The 24,570-nt window shown below is 34.4% G+C and overlaps 3 protein-coding genes across 6 annotated transcripts; 2 read left to right on the top strand and 1 right to left on the bottom strand.

Annotated features, from left to right (window-relative positions):
• Nucleotides 1–96: 96 nt before the first annotated feature.
• On the top strand, nt 97–3,678 carry LOC126366786 (endocuticle structural glycoprotein SgAbd-5-like). Of its 3 annotated transcripts, none has more exons than XR_007566391.1 (3): nt 97–878; nt 1,717–3,347; nt 3,454–3,678. XR_007566391.1 is itself a non-coding variant. In XM_050010036.1 (3 exons), exons 1-3 carry the CDS (start codon nt 544–546, stop codon nt 1,907–1,909), a joined length of 321 nt encoding a protein of 106 aa, XP_049865993.1. In that variant the 5' UTR covers nt 97–543; the 3' UTR covers nt 1,910–3,678. The 3 variants fall into 3 exon arrangements, 2 of the variants coding, with proteins under 2 accessions (XP_049865993.1, XP_049865992.1); XM_050010036.1 differs by having other exon boundaries at nt 97–555; nt 763–878; nt 1,717–3,678; XM_050010035.1 differs by having other exon boundaries at nt 1,717–3,678.
• Nucleotides 3,679–3,797: 119 nt separating this feature from the next.
• LOC126366780 (larval cuticle protein 65Ag1-like) lies at nt 3,798–23,723 on the bottom strand. Of its 2 annotated transcripts, XM_050010028.1 has the most exons (4): nt 23,708–23,723; nt 7,262–7,430; nt 6,745–6,881; nt 3,798–4,667 (listed from the first exon to the last, which is right to left on the bottom strand). In XM_050010028.1, the coding sequence occupies exons 2-4, from the start codon at nt 7,394–7,396 to the stop codon at nt 4,466–4,468; spliced, it is 474 nt and encodes a 157-aa protein (XP_049865985.1). In that variant the 5' UTR covers nt 7,397–7,430; nt 23,708–23,723; the 3' UTR covers nt 3,798–4,465. The 2 variants fall into 2 exon arrangements, with proteins under 2 accessions (XP_049865985.1, XP_049865984.1); XM_050010027.1 differs by lacking the exon at nt 23,708–23,723 and having other exon boundaries at nt 7,262–7,501.
• LOC126366808 (endocuticle structural glycoprotein ABD-5-like) lies at nt 13,812–16,014 on the top strand. The gene is made up of 3 exons (XM_050010062.1): nt 13,812–13,891; nt 14,559–14,671; nt 15,607–16,014. The coding sequence occupies exons 1-3, from the start codon at nt 13,880–13,882 to the stop codon at nt 15,794–15,796; spliced, it is 315 nt and encodes a 104-aa protein (XP_049866019.1). The 5' UTR covers nt 13,812–13,879; the 3' UTR covers nt 15,797–16,014.
• Nucleotides 23,724–24,570: the final 847 nt, after the last annotated feature.

Raw genomic sequence — 24,570 nt, 5'->3', positions numbered from 1 at the left:
AATTTGTTACATAGCTTTTGGAATAGACTCTTTATAATATTAGGTACGTATAGTAAAAAAGTGTATGCCAAAAAATGCATTTATAGTTTGCCTGTATCCACTGAGAAAAATTGTGGACGCCATTATCATAACTAGACCTATATCGAGATAAAATTGGCAATTTCTTATTTTTTCTGTCGAATTTCTAACTATCCTATTTTGGAGATAAGTTACTTTGGCGCATCATAATGATCAAAAAGAAAAGAATAAATATTTGCGCTTAGAAGTAATTGTGATTTTTAAACAAAGATGCCATTTTAAATTACAACATTTTACATGAGTACATGAGTGCTTAATAGTGCTCAAATAAGACAATTGGCAAAGGCTGTTTGTAGATGCAGTCGTAAGTTCTATGTTTGCAAAATTTCGTCACTAGATCCGAGTTATCACCTCAGATGGCACTTTGCCAATCGCTGTAACAACTACAAACAAGTGTTGTATTTAAGAAGAGTGTGCCACTATTTTTTATCAGTTGTCTTTATTGACGACATTGAGAATCGCACCATGGTCTCCTTGGTAAGTCTAACATTTTTTTTTTACTTTTTAAATATAATGGAATAGAAGGACAATTATTCCAAAAAGTGTAGTCTGGATCGATATATTTATTAAATAAAAATAGTAACCATGACACCAGGGTTGATGAGGTCTCTGCTCTCACAACCCCTACGAGAGAAGAATAAAAATAAAGCACATTCCTTTCATCATCCATCGTTAATTTTGCAGAAGCTGGTTATCTTCGCTCTGGTGGTCGCGACAGCGGCAGCTGCTGACTCCGACAAACCTGAAGTAGAAACCCTCACAGAAAAGTCTTTCGTCAGAGAAGATGGATATGATTTTGTGTGAGTTTCATTTATTGTTCGTGTTTATACGTACCCGTTCACAGATCTTCGCTGATGTCGTGAACTGGTGTATCTTCAAAAATTTTGGCGAAACTGATTTGCACCTTTTACAATTGTCAATAAAACACAAATCACTTTAGTAAAAATTACAGTTATGTCAGTTATCAAAGACAGCTTTTTTTTGACGTGACTTATTGTAGATTTGCCGCAGATGGCATTAACTACTTGGCCGGACAAATGGGGAGCGCTGAAGGCTCTCACCCGGTACAAGGTTTAAGACAACAGGCCTGAGGGGTTGGTATCGGGGTCATGAAGTGTTTGGTGTCGCGAGCTGATTGGCTGCCTCTATGGCTAGAGTAATTGGGTCGTCGGGATCACAAAGTCAGCCACGACACATGCGCTGTGCAGCATAACCTCTTGTTCTCCGTCGTGTCGCATCTGTATAAACTCGATATTAGGACTCACTAATAATGAATTTGGTGTTCTACTGATTTCAATAGTTACAGCCTGTTACTTGCTTAATACCATTATTCAATCCAATAACGTCTACAGACGTTGCTGTTTTTTCTTTTAGAGGCTTAATGTAAAAATGCATTGTTTGTCCTGGGTGCGGAACATGATATATTTTTCTTATTTTTAAAAAGTTACACACACATCTCCTGAAGATTTGACAGGTCCGGTTTTTTACAGAAGCGCCTGCCTGTCTGACTTTCCAACCCGCGATTGGAAAACAGCCCAAAAAACATAAATAGTACATAGCTGAGTATTTAAAAAAAACAGAGAACAGAAATTCATGCCATTGAAAATAAAGCTAATAGAATTTTCAATATAATTTCAGCTACAAGACGAGCGACGGCGTATCCCGCCAGGAAGAAGGTCAGCTAATCACCGTGGGTGACCAGCAAGGTATCGGCATTAAAGGCTCCTACTCATACGTGGCTCCTGACGGTCAGGAGTACCAAGTCACCTTCACAGCTGATGACAAAGGCTTCAAGCCGCAAATCCGCGTCATTGCCCCTGGCAGTCAATGAAATCTAAATTAAATAATTTTCTGTTAATATTTTATTTTTATTTTTCTACCGGCTTTTTGATAAAAAAATAATTTTAAATTTTCATTTTTATTTGGACTACCCTAGTAAGTAAAAAGTACTTCATGATCCTCTCCTAAACGTATAACCTGAGTCAAATTAAACGTTCCATTGAAGATTTGTAGATACTTCACCAATTCCGATAACGCCTGTCGTTATATTCATGTATCCACACACCAAAACACCAGTTGAGAAAATTGCTATTACAATTTTGTTGCGCCAAGTTATGCAGCAGTCAACATAAACATAGACAACGTGTTTATATACATCCATGTAATAATATACCTAGGTTATCTCCCTTATTAATTGAGGGAATACAAAGCACGCTACACACGTTATATTTTATGACAGCGATACATACACAAACTCACGCCCACAATCCGTAATAGAAATGGCAGAACCATAAATAATCAGTAGATAACTTGCAGGCACAATTAAAGTCCTGAGATGAATTATGTTGAGTGATCTTATAAGTACTTAATAGTAAGATACACGCCGTTTATCCAGGAAATTATTTTTCAACTTTAAAATGGAAAACGATCCCAAATACAAGTAAGATCACTCTGTTCGAGGTACTTACGAAAATAAAGCTTTTCTCAATGGCTTCGTTTCCATCAAACGGATTTCACAAACTGTTACAAAGTTGAGACATGAATGTGAGATTCGCCATCTTTATACATTAGGTATATATTGTAGATTTATTATAGTAAGTATACATTTCACTTATTGTTCGAACAAATGAGGACTCACCTATGATGACAAAATAATTCAGCAAGCTTTATCTTTGTGTTATGAGAAGATTATGTTGAAAAAAAGCGGCCCGGAGGGGGTCGATGGCGTATTTGCTACCGCGAGCTAAAGGTAATCAGAGAAATAAAATTTTGTGTTTATTCATAAAAACCAAGTGCTGTTATAATACGAATAAAATAATGCTGAAAACAGACCAATTTTTTTTTGGTATCGCGACCCGAATTTTTCAAATCAACAAACAAAACTCGACCTTTATCTGTTCTATTACTATTTTTTATAATTTCAACGTACGATGCGAAAGAATATTGGTTTGCTTTCAGCTTATAATACAACAAGCAAGTCAAACTCTATTGTAAATACAATATAGCTAATTATAATACATGTCACGTTCTCACGGGTCTAAAAATGATTTTACTGTCTGCGATTTTCAGGGTTCCGACTCTAAGTGGCAGAAACGGCATTGCAGGATTCATGCCGGATCACATTTTGTTTGCTATTCCTAATTATAATAGTTTTAACCAGCAGTTGGGGCCAACCACAATGGAACCTACCACTGGCTTTTGTTATTCTTTTGGTGTCGGAGGAAAACCTAATACGGAAACGAGGGACTTTAAACTCAACCCTCGAATAGGTATACTAATTTAGATACATTTTTACTTGTTGCACACACACAAGAAATAATTAATAATACGTCAAGAAAGATTACTTATCTTACAATTATTGGCGGTTTCTTCTAGGCGAAAGGTGAATACTTCAATAAGTTTTGGATTCTAAACCCTTGGAGCGCGAGTTTGAATTTGCACAAATTTATTATTTTGGTTTGTCTTGAAGACACTGAGAAAATTCAAGATTCGAAGTAACAATTGTGTGGCTGGTCTTAATATAACTAGAGTAATTTAAATATAATAAAGCAAATGTTTATCTTCATAATTATCCATGTAAAGTTGTCTGTGAATGCGCAATTAAAGTGAGTGATGTTCGTTGAATCTTATTTGTTTTTTTTAAGTAAATAATATGTTTAAAATGTCAAATTTAGTCAAGAGCTTCGAAAGATAAACACAGTTAAGAAATAAAAATCAAGTTTAGGATCTTAAAAATATTTTATTTGGTTTGTGCAAACGTCATTTTTGACAAAAGCTTTATGAGACTGTAAACGCCAGTTTTATCATCTCACAAGGCTAATGCAATAGGTACGGTCACGAGCATTAATATGTATACACTTTGGGGTACCAAAGTGATATGGTAATATCACATCAACTTTTTTGACAAATTGAACTGTAAGTCTCACTAAATGTCAAATATGTTAGTGTGACAGAGTCCTAAAGTGAGTACATTATATTGCTCATGACTGTACTCGTACAAGCGTAAAGTGTTTATTACGTCACCACCGCTAAACAGTTTCAAATTCGATTTGAATACGTGTAGGTAGACATAAGGGCTCTAATATACAATGCTTACAGACTTATACATTCTTAAAGCTACAAGTTATATATTAAGCACGATACAACATTACACACAAAGGATTCTTCTAGTAATTAACGACGCTCTTCTTATTTTATCACAAAAGCTATTAGTCACTCAGACGATATTATGACTCTTCTCGGAAGTTTCTCAACTTGATTTATGGTACACATTTTAAAATTATTTTTTACAGATGGCTTTTTGCAGCTAGAGTCAACCCTAATCAGCCAGTCGAGTAGCTAAAGAACATCGATCAAATCGTTTAAGTAGTATAAAGTGGCTTCTTTCTTAGGCTTGAGGGGCAGATTTCTGGTCATCTTTTTGTTCGGTGGGTTGGTAGCCGTTCTTGTCAGCGAGGAAGGTGACGGAGATCTTCTGGCCATCAGGGGCTGTGTACTTGTAGCTGCCCTTCACTGATAGACCCTGTTGGTCAGTGTCGTTCTTGTACTCGCCTTGCTCCTGGCGTGACGTTCCATCGCTTGTTTCGAATCTGGGTAAATACAACAACTTGTTTAGTTTATTAACATACGAGTACTGTTTTAAAAAGAAACAAGAATAGAAGACATAATCAAATACGAAAATTCTAAAAATAGTGATTAAATCTACAAAAGAATAAAGTGCATTCTCACTCTACTGTATTTTAACAACTAGACTGTTATGGTGGATTGGCTCATAATTTAATTAGTTAGTAATTAATTAGTTTAGTTATATAACTCGTTTATTCAGAATTGAGAACATAGGTGGGCACATAACTGCATTGGAAAATAACATTAAAAATAATTACTGTTAACCAAAGTAAAGCTTTATTTACTTCATTCGTTTGTTATTTTCCAATGCAGTCGTGTGCACACCTATGTTCTCAATTCTGAATAAACGAGTTATATAACTGATAGCAACTTCTCCTTGTACCCAAAAAGGTTTTAAGGCTACTTTATTTAGCAATCACGTGCATTCAAAACACTGTCAAAGGTTATGTTTGATATACAGGGTGTTAGTGACATCGTAACGAATACTGAGGGGGATGATTCAGACCATGATTCTGAGTTCATATCAAGTGGAATTTTCCGTCGCAAAATTCATGATTTTTTTTAGTTTTTTAAAATATTTTCAATTCTATACTTTTGCGATGAAAAAATCCACTTGATATTAACTCAGAATAATCAGATGAATCATCCCCCTCAGTATTCGTTACGATGTCACTTACACCCCGCACAAGTACATACTGTAGCCATACAAGTAGGTATGGGTGTTAGTGACACCGTAACGAATACTGAGGGGGATGATTCAGACCATGATTCTGAGTTGATATCAAGTGGAATTTTCAGTCGGAAAATTCATGAAAATTTTTGTTTTTTTTTTAAGTTATTTTCTGTTCCATACTTTTGCGACGGAAAATTCCACTTGATATCATCTCAGAATCATGGTCTCAATCATCCCTCAAAGTTTTCGTTACGATGTCACTAACACCCTGTATAAAAAAAAATATAAAAGTTAGCATTATAATACAACGAACCAGACGGTTCGAGTTAATAATTCTACTATAGTTCGGACATTAATCATTTACCAAAAAACAGTCTAATTACAGATAACAGACAATTCAAGAACAAAGCTGTCCTATCCCGTGAGTTCCGGATAAAATAAAGGTTTTTTATATAAATACTTATATACACAAATAGAGCCCCAGGTGCGATGTATAAAAAGTGTTTATTACTTCTGATTGATCGCTGCTAAGGTCAAAGGTCGGTGATTTATTTTTCTATCAATTCGGAGTTACGAAGGTTGCCAAGTTCCGAAGCTTATTATTGCATTAAAAGTGCATTTATAATTATAAAACAGTCTATAAGGCTGCACACGTTACGGCTCCGTTGCGTTCGTTAGTATTCTGATCTGTGGTTGCAATCTTCGTAACGATATGTTTTCAGCATACTGAGCTAAGTATCATTACGTCACAACGCATCGTATGGTCATCTTCTTGTATAGCTCATAAAAGCAACAAATCCCTAAATAAAACAAGTTGACAATATTATTCATAAAAGATAATTTAACTCATAGAAAAACATCACGGTTAGATCTCAACTGACATAAAAGCTCATAAACAATTGTGTTATGGCTCGAAATGTTAACTTGATGTCCTCATAAAAATAAACATGCATTTACGCAAAACCACAGACCTCATTTTGTTACAAATAAATTATTCTCCGTCTATTGTGAGTTTAAAGGTATATTTACTTAAGTGTACTTGCTAGAACATCATTTCCACACAAAGAAGAAACGAAGAAAGATCTCTCGATGGCTGTGGAATTTCAGTCACTACACTGCTCTCGAGCTAGGCTTCATTCTTTTTAGTAGTTTTTTTTTGGCGTGACTTATTGTAAATTTGGCAATAAATGCCACTTAATTATTTGGCAAGAAAACAGAATAAAGCTATCTGTCTTTTTATACAGCTGGAAAATGTGTAAAACTAATATTCGGACTCAGTAACCGCACTTTAGGGGGCTATGATGCACAGCTCATCATTCTATTGCTTTAATAAATAAATCAGATCGGTGTTTTTATGATGTACTTACTCAAAATTGTATCCATTAACGTCGACCTCAGAGTCCTGCTTGACAATGGACACGGGAGGTTGCCCGTTGCCCTGCGCTGGCGCATCCTGCTGCGGCAGTGCGCACACTAAAGCCAGGGCAGCGATGGCGAATACTGTCTGAAAATAAAATTATTTTATATCATGATTTTATTTTTGCCCCGTAACACCCCGATTTCAAGAGACAATAGTTAAACGATAGGGTCTTACACCCTTAATGCATGAGTAACTTTGTTATTCTGGATAGTACTGGCATTTTAATTTATGTATCTCATTTTATTATTAACAGACATTAATAAAAACATATTGCAAATAAACTAAGTTCCTAAGATTTTCGATAAATAGTTCAGACAGTCATATCATATAAAATATGTATTGACATCAAACACTCTGTATACCAATATTTTATGTTTATTTTATTATTTATCAAACACTCTTGTTTTAATCTACTACAGATAATAAGTCCTTAATTCACTTTATATTTATTTTCAAACACTTACAATTTTCATCATCTTGATTTTTTTCACTGGTGAAGTGTTTACCGGTGAAGGAGTCCTGTACGTCTCTGCAGTGAAGTGGCATCCTGGGCTATAAATATCTTGTCGCGGTATTGACAATGTGTTATGAAGTTTCATTGCAAGTCGAGGTGCTAATCACAATCGTATGTACCTAAATCAAACAGTTTATTTAAGGTGATCCACGAAAATGTTACGGTGATTTGTCAATCGTGTGAATTGTTTGCCTCCGTCGGCTCAGTCGACTGCGCGGGTGCCACTTAACCTGAATACGCTTCTTATTTTCTGATAACTATTTACATATTTCTATTTGTGAAATAAATAATAATCATTTATTTTTGACGATTTAAACTTTCAAGTAAGTAACAGTAATTTATTATATTTTTCTCATGACTAATTCAAAAGCGTCCATGTTCAAAATAACATTGGCAATTTGAATAAAGACAGTTATATACTTTTATCAGGTAGAATTAAGGCATTTAATTTTGTGACTTAGTTTATTTAAATTATGTGATATGTGCCCTGTGCCGCTCCAGAATTGGCTTGCACAGCCACGAAAAAAAAGGCATTACTTCGCGAAAATAATACATAAATCGAATGAATCAGACGTATGATTCCTGTGTGTGATATAAAAAATGGTAGTGTATTGTTTTAAAATGAAATAACAATTTAATTTGTTAGAGTAAATGGTGGACTGGTATAAAACATAATAAACAAGCATAAGATAATATCAAATCTTGGATGCAAATTCAGATTCAAGTTTTAACTCGTCACTATTTAAGACGAAAGGTCATGGATCCTAAAACATCAGTTATATTTTCATTCTTTAATAATATAGTACTCCCAGCTTTATGACTAAATATATATTTATAACATAGATACGTCTTGTAAGTAGGTAGGTAACTGTTGTATTTATGACTTATTCGTATGTAGGAATTTTAATTATGATTAAATTTTAATCATCTGAAACCTAATTCTGGCTTTTCGGATTAGCATGCAAAAAGCCGAAAGCCTTGAAGGGATATACGAATATCAGGTTCTGGTAGGTAGGTAAGTAGTCCCTTCTCGTCGACCATTTTCCAACCGTTTTTCACAGGGTCCGCTTACCTAACCTGAAGATTTGACAAGTCAAGCTTTTTTACAGAAGCGACTACCCTGTCTGACCATCCAACCTGATGGAATAACCAGCCCAATTACAGGTTAGTTTACATACCTCCGAAAACACATCTCGGGTGTCCTATGGGTTTCCTGATGAATTTTTTTTCACCACTGAGCACATGAATTCATGAATTACGTAAAATCATCAGTTTATGTCCGTGCTGGTTTTGAACTGGTGACCTCACAAGAGTCAAGCTTCTTCCAATTAGGCTACCATGGCTCCATAATATCTCGCGTATATGTCGCGTTCTTATGTTGTTTCATGTTGTCCCTGGTAAGTATGTGTTTTTTAAAAGAAGCGATTGCCAGTCTAGACGTATAACGATAAAGTATGTCCGTTAGGACCATATCAGCCTACTGCACTTTCCGAAGCACGTAATCATTTTACGTTAGGCTAAGATTTTGATCTGTGTATATTGTAAATATTCGAAATTTTTTTTTTAATTCACAATTATAATGTAGGATTTTCGACGAGCAAGTTCCATTTATTCATCATAAGTTTGCATACTCATACATTTACATTTCATAACCGATGTGGAGGGCTCATTAAACAACCATTTCTATATGCACATACGTACATACAAAGTTAAAACCACAAAGGACATACTTGATTCAATGTCGTATTATGTAATAATACAAGCTCAGTGATGGTGTTGCGTTGTTTTTAAATGTTTCTAACATGAGTCGATGTATAAAAACGTTTATATGATTTTTATGTTGTTTTCTCTTGTAGGCTTTATCTCTTTTGGAAGTTTTGTCTTTGAAGCAGCTTTGTCTCTTTTGCAAGCATTGGCAATGAGGTACTTTCCAGGCTAAGTTCCCCAAAATAAATACGCTGTTCAGATTTGTTGTTGTGATAATGACCTCTTTTCACATTGCTCGGTGTACATAATTATTCAAAAATATAATTTAATTACAGAAGCATGTATTAAAATAAATGTTGCTTGATATTTGGATCAGATACGTAAAGAATTATGTTGTTATCTATGTTGGTTCTATTTCTTTGAACAGAATAATAATGGGTGGAAGATGTGTTCTTCAAATAGGGAACATCGCCTGGAGTCCTGAAGTCTCTCATTATCTATGGTCTAACTAAATCATGTCCTAGTTGGTTACAGTATTTCATACCCAAAGGCAATGCAAATGCGTACTAAAGAAAGAAAGAATGAAAGAAAGAAAGAAAGAAAGAAGGATAGAAAGAAAGAAACATTTATTACTTCCGGACACCACAGACACAGACAGACAGGTACACTACATTCAACACAGGACAGAAACCACACGGAAATCAATACACAGAAAAAATACATAAGATCTAACTGTTTCCCATTAGGGTAGGCAGAGAGCACGGAATTCCACTTACTACGATCCTGACACACCACTTTCGCTTCTACCACTCTCATCAAAGACTTCATTTATGCTCGGCGGTTTAGAGTACCAAATACAATGGCAATGACCCAAATAATTTAGACATTTTTTCAGTCACTGTTTCTATTCTTGTTACGTTAAGTTGTCAAAGAACTGAATAACTTACAATGAACAAGTTGAAATATTATTATCATAATTTTATAATTGCTACAATCAATTGCAACGGGTTAACCTTCAAAATGACAAGATTAGAATACTTTACTATTTTTTGTTAATATAAGATTATAATAACAAATTCCCAATTAAATAAAGATTACGTTTTTGCAAATTAAATGCAAATATAAAAAGTATTTTTAACATTTTATTCCGTTTAAATCTAGTTAGTCATTTGTTCCGCTCATTTTTTACCTTTAGTACCTATGTACCTATTGAAACTGACTTTGTTTACATTTAGTTTCAACACATATTTAGGTACCTACATAAGTTATATATGCGTCGGTAATCCCTATTGCGGGCGGTAGAGCCAAGTAGACATACGACAACTAATAGCCATTTTAGAAGTGGGGTCATAAGATAAATATAATGTTGAACAGTGATGGGTGCGTAACCTATAATACTTTACTTTTTACAGGGTGTTAATGACATCGTAACGAATACTAAGGGGGGTGATTCAGACAATGATTCTGAGTTAATATCATGTTGAATTTTCCGTCGCAAAATTCATATTTTTTGTAAGTAGTGTATTTTTAATTATTTTCCGTTCCATACTTTTGCGATGGAAAATTCCACTTGATATCAACTCAATATCATGGTCTTAATCATCCCTCAAAGTTTTCGTTACGATGTCATTAACATATGTTATCATAATACGTCTATAGACATATATGTATTATGTATATGTTTTTATACATATTAAGGTCACGTCACGGGGTAGGCAGAGCTACAAGTAATCAAAGACAACTTGCTTGATACCAAGTCCTAAGATGATATAAGTGATTGCTTGTCTTGGCGGATCACCCTATGACTCATAATAATTGTCCACCTTGTCAGAATCGACACAGACCTGTGTTGTATTTTACGATAAACTGTATGATATGTTTTTGTTTTTTTATTAACTCACACAACAGCATTGAAGCAATAATGATATAATTACTTATAATCGTGTAATAATGATAAAATGCAAGGTTTTCATTTTCAGCAACACAAGCATGAAACTAATAAATAATTTAATTTAATTATTTAATAATAGCACCTACTTTATATTCTTGTCATGTCTCTATAGATTTTATAATTAATTCTTATATGTATACTTAATTATGTATTTACGTTGGGTAAAACAATTCCACTACGCATCATCTCAAAACAAACACGATTGCATCGCAATGTTTCATACTTATGAGTTATTAGTAAAAAACGTAGGTATGTCTGTCGAAACGTAAAACGTCTGTCATAATTTTAAAAATATCACGAGAAATTAATTCTGCCAAAAATATACGAAACCAAGCCCTGGAACCAATAAAAAAGACGACGATATGGCCCGTTCAATTTTTTATAGTAGTGCAGTTATAATAAGCTCGATTTTTCTAAACTCTGTCAGCACTACTTTTATCGGTGGTTTGTGGTCAATCTTTCGTCAATTTTCTGACAAACAGTATATGGCACTACAAATAACGATCATAACACTGTAATAATAAGGTCAATTTTTGTTTGAATATAAAATCTTGATTGACGAATGGTGTATAGATGTAATATCCCTCTTAGGATTTCTTTCAAAGCTAAAGAAAATATAATATCTAAATAACGACGCTGAAAAATAAGCTAAAAATACGCTGAAGAAACTAAAAGGGGAGCGGGTTGCAATTTTGCAAGTAAAGCAGCGATATGTCTAAAGCGAAGTTGTTGACTTGATTAGGACAACAAGCAATCATATTATTTATTTTAGTCGTGCAAGATTATGATCGGGTGCATACCATCGTACCGGATGTTAAATAGACCACGATTGCTCATCATTAAGCTTTATTTACTTACTCAAATTCTCAATCGCACTGAAATAACTTCCTAGAACATCTGAGCTATCCGACTATTTATAGAAATAGCTGTACATAGAAATGATTTTACTGTTTAAGCTTTTTGGAAGAAAAGACGTATTTAACTCAATGACTCGACATTTACTCGACTTTTATCGTCATACTCGTAATAATTATCAAATGGACTGTACAGGAAAGCAATAGATGGCAAAAATGAATATTTAATTATGTAGTGTTCAGAATGACGGACTATTTATTGTCAATCAAGCAACTAAAGGTACTATATATATTTTCTTACTTTGGTCATAATTGTATGATATAAAAATATATTTTAACACAATTTTGTGAACAACTTACAATAAATTGGAATTGACAGCGACAAACGCAAAATATATATTTTTAAATAATATAGGCTCGTGTTTGACCACAATCTCACCTGATGGTAAGTGACGATATGGTCTAGGGTGGATCACGCTTACCTAGCAAATGCCTATTCCCTCTAACCTTGAAGGCTTTCAGATTATAACGAGTTGGAAAAAAAGACGACGGCAGACAGTTCCAGTCCTTTGCTGAACTAAAAAAATAAATAAACTTATGCTGCCAAAGTAAACATTTAGGTTCCCAAAATCCAGGTCGTAACATTTAACCTCTACATTCTCGGCTTATCTTGACCATCTTTTGTAATTTAACTATTTCTCACTAATCCAGCAACCGACAAGCTTTTGCAAACGTGTGTCATCATTACTGTGATATGACGCTTTAAACGAACCTATTGTGTTTTCACTCACGTACTGTCACCTCATATTATATGTCTGTCCAATATAGTACTCGGATTTTTCTGTTAATTAAAATTGCAGTATTAAACAATATTTAATGCCTTTTAGGTCTGACTTATAGTAGGTCCTCCGCTGGAATTTTCTAGTTTATCTAAAATACTATTCTTTAGCTCACAAAATTAGAGAAAGCGCATAATTATGCGGACAATTTGACACGAAATGTCCTATTCTAAATCTAAGAATAATTTTGAAAGAATTGTTTACTTTATATCCTTGCACTATTCATTATCTCCCTAGCACTATCCCCTTTTTTTCACATTTTCCGCTTACCTAATCTGAAGATATGACGGGTCCGGTTTTTTACACTCTTTTATATCCTTTATAAAAGGATAGGGTTTTTTATATCCTTACACTATTAACCTATCAAAATGCCTTGTTTTTCTAATTCACTGACTGCCGGTTATATTGGAAGAGCTGGTTCGTCACATCGTGCATGTTTTTGATGTTACGCTTCCGGCCAAGTAGTTAATGCCATCTGCGGCAAATCTACAATAAGTCACGTCAAAAAAAAAAAAAAGATGTTACGCTTACATGCTTGTCGCGTGTTGCTGAAGGAAGCACCATAGAACCTCATCGTGCGATGGAAAAGTCGCGACTCGAGACGCGATGTCGCGCGGCTTAATTCACTTCATCTAATCGAGAAAGTAGATAAATTTAATTTAATTAATATTATAGGGCTACTATTGGTTTATAATATTGTGAATATAGTATTTACAATTCATAATTATTAAACCAACAGTTAACATTAACTATAGTTATATACAAAATAATCGCTAATTTTATTTATAGATATATTCTCCACAACAGTTGTTAGGTCTATAAAGTTTTCCGTCATTTAATTACATAAAGGTACATACTTGTGTTGCTTGCGAAAAAGTTACGAAACTAGCGGTTAAACAGCAATAAAACCCTTGTTTACAATGAACGAACCAAAATTATTAATGACCATTATTAATCATGTAGTTTCGTCATAATATTAAAAAAATATCGGTCCTATAGATTATGTAATTGAATCAATTGTATTGTCGTGACGGGTTTTGATTTGTGACCGTGTCAAAAGTTGGCTAAAAAAGTTAAGGTGTTGTGTGCACCTTCGACCCATCCTCGCAGTGACGTCACCTCGCCCCTGCATCTGCACCACGGAATATATATAAAATGAGCGATCATACACTAGTTACTCATTCGTTAGTTTGTGCTCAACTCGAATACTAAGCAACATGCTCAAATACGTGAGTCGCTTTTTGCTAAATAACAATTACAAAAATCACCGAAGGTCTTCGCGTTTAGGCTTTTTTTTATAATTACTGTTTACAAATGTTACGCAAGTGCGTCGTGACTTCAGTGATGTATCAAGGTGTCGTAATGTAACGAAGTCCAGAAGACAGAACAATGGACCTAGAAGTCGTTTCCATGAACTTCTGTTCGAGGCAGCGCTGTGATTTCTCCAGCGACTATTGTCTAAACGCGATGTGATAACATATATTAATTTCAAATTTAATATTATATTTAATATCTATATAACTACCTATATAACATCCTTTCTTAAAATCTAGATACACTCTTGTTGCTCCATTAATTAATTAGTACTAGTATAACACCAGCACGATCGGAACATCTTTTTTCTGCGGAAAACTTTGGTAAATTGTGTATTTTTAAGTTATATACAACCACGATTTCCGCAATTTTTATATACAAGGTCACAGTATTGTTATTATATCTTTTTTGTCTTAACAATTGCATAATTATAACACCCTTTAGTACATGTTACCCATAAAAATAGCTTTTCCGAGTACCGAATATAATATTACAAATTATATATTGTGTGTATCTCCGTTCGATGCACCTTGAACAATCTGTGAAAACTAAAACATGTAAATATAAATTGTACCTAATCAGGTGACAGTACTATGCGTGGTGGCCGCCCTCTGCGCCGGCGTACCCCAGAACCCGCAAGAAGTGCAGATCCTGCGCTTCGACAGTGATGTCCAGCCCGATGGATACAATTTCGCGTAAGATATTATGATATGTTTTTAATAATATCCATTTTTTTTCCATTTTCAATGTTAGTTATGTATTATAAATATATAGTTATATAAGAATTAAAGAAATTATCATTGTATAAATCAGGAGTGAATTTATGAATTTCTACAGTAGGTATCGTAAGTACACTTAGTTATTTTTTCATTAGTACAAGATGAGTAAGCAAGTACCTATCAAGGTACACCTATTTTAAAGCCATGGATATGTCTAGGTAATACAATGAAGTGCTAATGCATAAGTTAACAATGCCATGTTTACATGGGTTCAATGGTTTTACGCTAAGTAACTGCGGAAAAGAAACAACTATCGTCACATTAGTGCATTGAGAACACCTCAGTGAGAACACCTCGCTATATTTTTACAAAGTAGGCAGGTTTAAAACGAAACGAAACTGAAAATATACGATTTGCTCTGACAAACCCCATTTAATTTTATGAATACTTATTTAAAGCTTTATCACTTTAATTGTCCATAATTTTCGAACGGCTTTAGAGCTCTTATAAAAATACTTAATACCAACTGACTCTTGGTGTCAACTTTAATGCACCTATACACAATCGCCGAATACACACTAGCACGATCGTGTTGAAGGCATACTTGGTTGTATTTACCGATCATCGTATGAAGATCGCTTGTAAATGGTTTTGATCGGGCTCGCTCCCAAACATCTATAATCGCCGTTAGTGTAGAGGAGGCATAAGAAAGATTTTTCACTTTGCAGGTCTAGGCATAAAGTACTTAACAATAAGATTCATATTTTTTCAGGATCAAATATACTGTCCAGCGCTAATGTTTCCACCATATCTTTAGCTAAAGTTTTTCCTACGATTTAACAAAAGCGTTCGCAATATGTTTTTAAGGCTCACACTGTATGTTTACAATATTTTTTTACATGTTTCTGTAGATATGAAACCAGTGACGGCACTTCCCGCCAGGAAGAAGGCAAGATTGACAACCCTGATTCCGAAAACGCTGCTCTGACAGTCAATGGACAGTACTCGTACGTCGCCCCTGATGGCAAACACTACACCGTCACCTTCACCGCCGGACCCAACGGCTTCCAACCCAAGACCTCCCTCGGACAGAGGAAGTAAACCTTCGAGTCTTCAATCATGGTCAATATCTCTAAAGCTTCGTAAGTCCTTATCGCGCAATGCTCGATAACTCCTGTGGCCATTAGATCTCAGTCATCGCAGTACAGAATAGGGCATCGTTGTCTCTAAATTCTTGTGCCATAAGTCTTTTGTATTTTTTGTAAAGAAAATTGTGATAAACTTACTTACTTCAAGAAATAAAAGTTTCTTTTTGTAAATTTTATCTTTTACTTCCCCTTTAATACTTTAAGTATTCATTTAATTTTTTTAAATTTAAAATTTTAATTTTGAATGAAAACAAATTATTTATGAGTACGTAGTTAATATTTTATTACAACATAATACCATTCAAAATATACTTAGTTATCCGCGATCTACGTTATTTAATAATTATAGTGTATTCAAATTCAACACACAATTATCACTTTAACTACAGGTCATAAAAACATAAATAAAAGAACTAAACACCTTCACACGCCATATGATAATTCAAGGGTATTGTTGATTTCTATAATTGCCAATGTTTATTTAAGGACTTCGACCAAACTTAGAATTACATAAAGATCATCACAAAATTCACAAGTGGCTCAAGGACAACTGGCTTTTTATCTTACTTATAGAAAAAATTACACACTTAAAATCAATAAAATAAGGCTCAATAAAAAATATACCGCGCACAAAAACACATAATGGTTTATAAATAGCTCTCTAACTACAAACTCTTAAAAATCTCAACAGTTTTGATAGAATTTCAATAACTTTGTACTGAATTTATTTCTGATTAAGATTGTAATCACGGGTATGATTAAACAGATATGTTCGTCCCTCTACTGGTCGCAGCCCTCCTCATATAAACCAAAAAAGTCTTGTAAACTATACCCCACCACCACCCAGCTCCATTGCAAGTTGATGAAAATACCTATGATGACTGTTTTTACGTTTTTCCCGCTCATCATGTTCCGTATTAATTCATAGCTGGCATGAACGAATTGCTGTATTTCAGGTATTATTACAAAACGGGCATCAAAATAATAATTCGTAGTGTACTACCGCTACTTAAGTTGTGAGAATTTTAGTACCTTTAGCAGTCCCGTAGCGTGAATCGATCAGAACACAATTTATATTACATTTTTATATTATATACTGGTGAGCTTCACGGGCTTCTTGAAGCACGATTCAACAGGATAGGGTATTTCACACAATTAAAAATAAATTATAAAACATAAGGAGGTCAGTGTAAGAAGGAGTTCGACGTCACTAGACAGAAAATAAAAAAAATACGTTTTGACGTTACCTAAAAAGTCACTCTTTCGACTAAGTTTTAAAATAGCCTATTGCACGGCTATTTTAAGACTTCAAATACATAGTCTTAGTCATTCTTCTGAAAGTTGAGTGCTAAGAACTTGAAGTTTTATATAAATACCTTTTTAAGAAAAAGTAAAGTTTAATTTAAGTAATTGTACTTTACGGTCGGGACATCAACAAAAATTCGTCGACAAACGAGCATCGGTGAACTATTAAGCAAAACGTACATTACTAAGAAGGGTTACTTCAAAAGTCATTGTTTTTCACAATACTACTTATTAAAGGTGTGGGTATTTTATAGTTAAACATAATCCTGCAAGAACATTAACAGATATTTTACACCTTCGTAATATGTTAGACAGAAATTTCACGTTGCAAGTACTCAATACGCGTTTCGTAAACATGTAAATGCCAACACATACTGTGTGTCACAGATTCATCAAAACTTTACTCGTAAATAGCTATTTATAACTTTGTAATACATTAGCAATCTTTGCGTAGATTGTAATATAGGTAATATTTAAAACTTCATATTGTCGAGTCACATTACAATCTTATCAAGTATGTATACACATTCTGTGGTCGTAGGATCGAATTTGAAATTAATTATCATTTTGTTAGCATGTACAATCCTCCACCTACTAACAAACTCGCAAATTGTGGCCCATTTTTGACATGACTTATTGTAGCTTTGTTTTCATGTTTATAATACTTGTGTAGATAAATAAAGGCGTTAACCATGCAGAAAACATAAGACAACACCTATAAGGATGCCTAGGTTGGCGCTAACTCTGACTAAGGACATTGTTTACGAGGATTATTGGTAAGTGTGTAGACATACACATTCATACATACATACATAAGAACACGTCTATTTCCTGTTGGGGTAGGCAGAAACTACGGAAGTCCCAAGTGTATAGAATATTTAATTTGACCACCTATCACGTTGGTCGAACAGAAAGCTCGGTGAGGTGTGGGTACTTAGCTCATCTTGCGATGGATGTACATCTGACTACCCCAATAGGCATATAGTTGTAAGCTTATGTTATGTTATATAATTTATGCTACAAAACAACGCAATAATAAATAAAACGCATGTCTACGACATTGTAAGTGACAGGGAATAGGCCGGGTACTAGATGCGCGTCGTAAACGCTATGCCAGACCTGTGACCTAGCTGGTCATCCGCTCTTGCGCAATCACTTAGCGCTGGGCAATGTCAATTTTGTATTCATTACTAATTTTACTGTACCCTGTGTTAATGGAAAGTAAATATATTTTAAAATGTTTATTTGTTAACATTCCTGCATCATCCGCCTGGTGCGTAGGTAAAATGGTTTACTAAAAGATATTATGAGTATTCTCCTTCTGGCATGACTGCCTACAAAAAAAATCTAATTGCTTGTAAGTATAATGTTAACAGAACTTTGTAGATACTTTGCAGTAACCGCAGGTAAAATTTTTTAGAGTTTTGTAAGTGTTTGTTTGCAGGCTGTCTTTGAGTGTCACGACGTCGCATCGCATTGTGTAAATGCATAAACATTTCGAGGCATATGCCCCGCACACCCCACGTCTTACTATGTGTTATATAGGTACGTGCGTGGGCGTAGCACATGCTTCGCAATGTACTTTAGACCTCGCCACAACGACCAAACATCGTGTTGCCGCGCTTTATGATACAACTTTTTTTATTATTTCTTTCATGCATCTCGTATGAAAAATATTACCTATTGTTTTAAAAAAGTCTTTAATTTCCCCGTTACCTCGTTAATTTCAGATCCGGCGGGTCGTGTGTCGAAGTTCGGCTGATATAACGTAAAACACTCAAGCATCGGCGCACGAGTGTTAAAGAACCTTCGTTACGTCATATCTCATTATTTAAAATGGTTACAAAATACATAAGTATGGTGAAACCTAGTCACCTTTTGTTCTTACTTAATTTATTTAATTTTTTTTGTATGCGGCACAACACAAGACAAATTTGTTATAAACATTATAGTGCGCGATCCCGTCTACCACGTCGTGTTTTACTTGGCGCAATAACACAAGGTAAGAGAGATGTCGGAAGACCGGTGCTTCGATTTAAAGATTGCGTCAAAAGAGACATGAGCTCATTTGGAATTTACTACGAGGCATGGGAGGAGCTCGCCGATGATCGAGTCCTGTGGAAGAAGCGTGTGCTCGATAGACGCGACACTCATGACCACACTTGGTTTGACACACTGGCCAGCAGGAGAATGAAACGCCATCAAACCGACAACAATCCACCAGTTGGAGACTTCTCCTGCAGAGTGTGCGGTAGAGTTTGCCGCTCTAGGATTGACTTGCACAGCCATGAAAGAAAGTGCATTTCTTCGTAGCAATGACGTCATAAATCGTCTGAAACAGACGTATAAGGCCAATGAGGATGAGGCGCGCTCAGTTCTCACCTTGTGTGGCTCTTACTCACTCTTATTTTGCTTTCTACATTTAGGCCACTAATTATTTAAGCCCCGTCATTTGTACTTAACGTTTCATTTTGTACTAAAGGTTTCATGTTACTTGGAGATCAAGAAGATTAAGTACCTCCAGATCGAGACCCAATGCTCTAACCGTCAGACCACAGAGGCCCCTTCTGAGATTTAAAGTGAATGACAAAATTCATTCATTCCTATTTGGTCTCGAAGGCATAAAGGTCAGTCCATTCGCTCGTAACTAAATTAACACTTACCATTGATTAAAAATGACATTATTAGATAGTATATTTTAAATAAAAATTGGAGGAGATTAAAAAAGAAGTTTATTTCTTTCGTAGTACGATGCGATTAGCAAAGTAACTTGACCATTAAGCACAAATTTTAATCCAACGTAAGCACATATAAAAGGACACCCCTAATTCTATAAGCAGAGCAACACAACTATAAAAGAACAGAAAAATATATAATTGTAACTGTATTGTTTGTTTTCTTTGTTCGATCCTTTTGTCTGTTTTATTGTGAATAAATAAATAAGATAATAAAATGTATTCAATGTTAAAAAGTATAACACTCACATTATGTATGTCAGTGATAGTGACAGCACGAGTCTTCGATACACGCATACTGATAAAATTGCGACACGTAACAACGCATACATCATTATTACATACGTCTTTCAAACTAATTAGGTAATTAACGGTTATTGAGCCTTTTATATACATTATAGGTATACAGGTGTCAGTGACGTCGTAACAAAAACTTTGATGGGTGATTCAGATGTTCATGAATTTTCCGACAGGAAAATCCACTTGATATCAACTCAGAATTATGGTCTGAATCATGCTCCTCAGTATTTGTTACAATGCCACTGACACTCTACTTGTATATGTACTTGTGGTGCAGGGTGTAAGTGACATTGTAACAAATATTGAGAGGGATGATTCATAATAATGAGATGAATTAAAAATAATTATAAAAAGACACAAAATGATTTTTGCGACAGAAAATTCCACTTGATATCAACTCAGAATCATGGTCTGAATCATCCCCCTCAGTATTCGTTACGATCTACGTTACGATATCACTAACAACCTGTATATTTGACTGATATGTACGTACACTGATTATAAAATCTTCAAATTACGCAACACTACCATTGGTTATCAAATAATATGCGACTTAGATACGTTTTAACTAATAAACAGACAGGGCCGGATTTTTCATAGGTACGGTCACGAGCATTAATATGTATATACTTTGGTACCATGTCACATTAACTTTTTTGACAAATTGAACTGTAAGTCTCACTAAATGTCAAATATGTTAGTGCGACAGAGTCCTAAAGTGGGTACATTATATTGCTCATGACTGTACCTGTGTGCATTGCCTATGTATGGGCCCCGCAACGACTGGGGCCTCTTTACCAGATACATTTTTTATGTTTCTTCCTGTGTATGTATGATTATTGCTAGAAAAATAATGGCTAGACTAATCCGTACATTAGAATTTCACCTCACGGATTGTATTGTCAAAATTGACGAGTTAGTTTAATTTATATAAAAAATAATATTAAATATCTCCTGGTAAAGGTTGCCTGGAAGAGATTGCTATTTAGCAATAAGGCCGCCTATTGTACGCATTCTATTTCTCTTCTTGTATTTGTTTGTATTTTGTTTTTTCCTGTTTGTGCAATAAAGTATTTGTTATGTTATGTTATATAATCATAAGAGAAAAATAAAAGACATCAACAACAAAGAGAAAAAATACAACAAAGAGTTTTTTTAGTATTTATAAGTACTACAAAAAATAAAATATATGAGTGTATGCGGAAGAGTGAAAGTGTGGGTGCAAGAGGGTGTATATAAGGGTGAGTCGGTGTGAGTGGGTAAATAATGATGTGATGGTTTGTATGTGCGTGAGTGTGTGTGCGTAAATGACAAATATAATATACCTAATTAACTGCGTAGTATAGAATGTTTTAGAAAATTTGAAAAATCTTTATCGACGAGCATAGAATAAATAGTAATACTCGAAATGCCGCTGACATACCTAGTTAGTCCAACCCTGTACACAGATTACTGAAACAGAGGTCATCGTCGGTCAAATGTCAGTGACGATTAAGCCAAAGATTAATGCCTATTATTACAAAAATCATTAAGTACCTTCGTGTTCGATAATCGCAACCAATCTATAAAAGCAACATTATAAGGTTAAATCTCTGTAAATAAAAACGGAAGTATTTAGACAGTAGCAATTTTATAAAAACCTTGAATGAGTCAAAATATTATCCTTGCTTAATGAAAATGCTAATGCACTACCTACGCATATAAACAATACGATAAAAATACTATAATCTAAATGAATAATAAATTTTTCATTGATTAGTTTTTAGTAATTTTAAAAATTGGGAAATAATAGCCAAGGACATCATGTCCGTTAGGCAGTTAAAAATTTACAACATTTGTGAAGATTACCAACATTTGAAGAAGGTATCCATCAAAACATGCAATACTAAACACATGATTTGATGTTTGATGTTTGTTGCCTTTAAACAACTTATGAGTTAATTTCCATCAAAAAATATTGCTCAGAAATATAATGAGGCGTTGCGTATGAAACTTCAACGCAATTGTTACTCGCGCGATGTCTGCAAACATGAATACAACAGGCGTTGTATGTTCCTTGTTTCATTCAATGAACATTATTAAATATGTTATATAATATGTAGTCTAAGTGGATACTACGTGTCAATTAGCATATTCATTTTAATTATAAAAGTATTATAAAGTAGTACTTATAAATACTTGTAGGTACGCCATTACACACAAGTAACAGATTAAAAATTGCATAAGTTTTCGTTTCAAACTTAAAACCCCAATTGTTGTCTCAATAGAAAGCCCGGTGGGTACTTAACGCGATGCACGTACCGCTGACTACCCCAATTGGGATATAGTCGTGAGCTTATGTTGTTAATCGTTATCTACTTATATTTGTAATCTAATTAGATTGTTATGGTTGTCAAGCTCTTAAGGATTGCCTTCAGTCACAGGTTAAGAGCCTGAAAGATAGTTTTTATACATCTATTAAGGATATATAATTATTAATTAAAACCCAGTGGTTGAGCGTTGGGCTCACGATCCGGAGACCCCGGGCCGAATCCCGGTGGGGACATATCAGAAAAATCACTTTGTGATCCCTAGTTTGGTTAGGACATTACAGGCTGATCACCTGATTGTCCGAAAGTAAAATGATCCGTGCTTCGGAAGGCATGTTAAGCCGTTGGTCCCGGTTACTACACAAATTTTGAGTAGGACGAGTGTGTCTTCAATCAGTTCTTTACGAACGCAACTTAGTCTTTTCTACTTTACATTTTCTTACAAAGCCTTCATAAATAACGCATTAACCGTTTAAAATACCTCATAAAACTATTATTAAACTGATACGTAATAGGCGATAAAGCAGTTAATCGATGCAGTGACATTTAAATACAATAGGCTCCTTCATTACTAGATTAAGGTCTCAGGTAAATCATGTGTAAGCGTGAAGGAGTGTCATCAATCGTGACTAACATAGTTCCTGAATTGCCCTAAGAGGTCATCTGTTAATAAATAAAACAAACCTCTCGATTGTTTTATGGTCTACATACATTTAATATACATAAAATCCCGTCTATTTCCCATTGGGGTAGGCAGAGACCACGGAATTCCACTTACTAACACTTACACTTACTTACATTCACTTACTCAATCACTTACACTTATTTATTGTTATTTAAATTATTTTACCACCTTTTTGTATTTTATGTGTTCTCGCAAATAAATTGATTTGATTTGATTTACTACGATCCTGATACCGCTTTTGATTTTCCCACATATATTTTTACATAGAAAATCATGATCTGTTTCATTGTCGTGTACACGAAAACGAGTGATGGAATTATGACAACGATGAAAGCCTTTATTGTCTGTGATCTGCTTAAGAGAACCACAATTATACTCCCAAATGAGGTGAAGCTATCACACGATAAAGTAAGTACTTACCTGGCGTTTCACCCAGCTTTATTAGACCAACAATGGACGATTAAACTAATATTTCTAAATCATTTCTTATTTGTTGTTTATAACTGAATGTAAAAATAATAAATACCAACCATATAATGTCGTTGTCTTTCCCACAACCTGCGAGTACTACCGCATAATCCATGCATGAATTATTTAAATACCTTACTTAAACTACGCCTATTAATCATCAAGCTAGACGTAAAAGGTTTTCGTATAAACGCATCATTATATGCAATGTGCTACGTTGAAACACGCGGAAGTAAGCTTCATCATAAAATTGAAAAAAAAAAAAAAACATCTGCCGCCTAATAAACTCTTAGCTAATACTGGATACACTCAACTACATAAATACCTCGTTTTCAGAAATTCCAATATATAAACATCATCATAACATCTTAAAATACTAAATAAAGCTAATGCTAAAGTAATGCGAAGGAAAAGCACACTTTGTTGACATCGTAACGATTAAATGAGTTGATATCAAGTAAAATTTTCTGTCGGAAAATTAATGCAAATTTTAATGTGTTTTCTAATTATTTTCAGGTCCGCACTTTTGTGACAAACAATTCTACTTGGTATATATCAGAATCATGGCCTAAATCATCCCTCAAAGTTTTCGTTACGATGTTACTAACACCCTGTATTGTCTGAAATATAGCTACCTACGGCAACGCATTGCGTGCTGAAAAGAGTATAATTATTTATTTTTTATCTTGGCTTTTTGGAGATTTGCCGTTAATGACATTCATTACATGGTCGGCAAAAATATAAATTATAAATGTAGGTATAATTTGTTCAAATTGCACTGAAATTAGGTAACAGTATAATTGAATTAGACTTAATTATCTAAGTAAGTACAAGGAAATTGGCAAAAATGTGAGTACAAAAGAGCTATGTTGCATCCTTTCTCGATCTCAATGGCCTTCAATCATTTTGTTTGATTGGAGTATTT

This window comes from Pectinophora gossypiella, chromosome 5 (genome assembly GCF_024362695.1).
Source record: "Pectinophora gossypiella chromosome 5, ilPecGoss1.1, whole genome shotgun sequence".
NCBI lineage: Eukaryota > Metazoa > Arthropoda > Insecta > Lepidoptera > Gelechiidae > Pectinophora > Pectinophora gossypiella.
Note: the sequence above shows the minus strand (reverse complement) of the source record. Positions and strands in the feature narration are given on the sequence as shown.

Coding starts and splice junctions, on each gene's coding strand:
- LOC126366780 (XM_050010028.1), bottom strand. CDS start 7,396: ATGAAACTTCATAACACATTGTCAATACCGCGACAAGATATTTATAGC. Junction 6,882..7,261: donor AAATCAAGATGATGAAAATT/GTAAGTGTTTGA, acceptor TTTTATTTTCAG/ACAGTATTCGCCATCGCTGC. Junction 4,668..6,744: donor GTTAATGGATACAATTTTGA/GTAAGTACATCA, acceptor GTATTTACCCAG/ATTCGAAACAAGCGATGGAA.
- LOC126366808 (XM_050010062.1), top strand. Junction 14,672..15,606: donor CCCGATGGATACAATTTCGC/GTAAGATATTAT, acceptor ATGTTTCTGTAG/ATATGAAACCAGTGACGGCA.
- LOC126366786 (XM_050010035.1), top strand. CDS start 664: ATGACACCAGGGTTGATGAGGTCTCTGCTCTCACAACCCCTACGAGAG. Junction 879..1,716: donor GAAGATGGATATGATTTTGT/GTGAGTTTCATT, acceptor ATATAATTTCAG/CTACAAGACGAGCGACGGCG.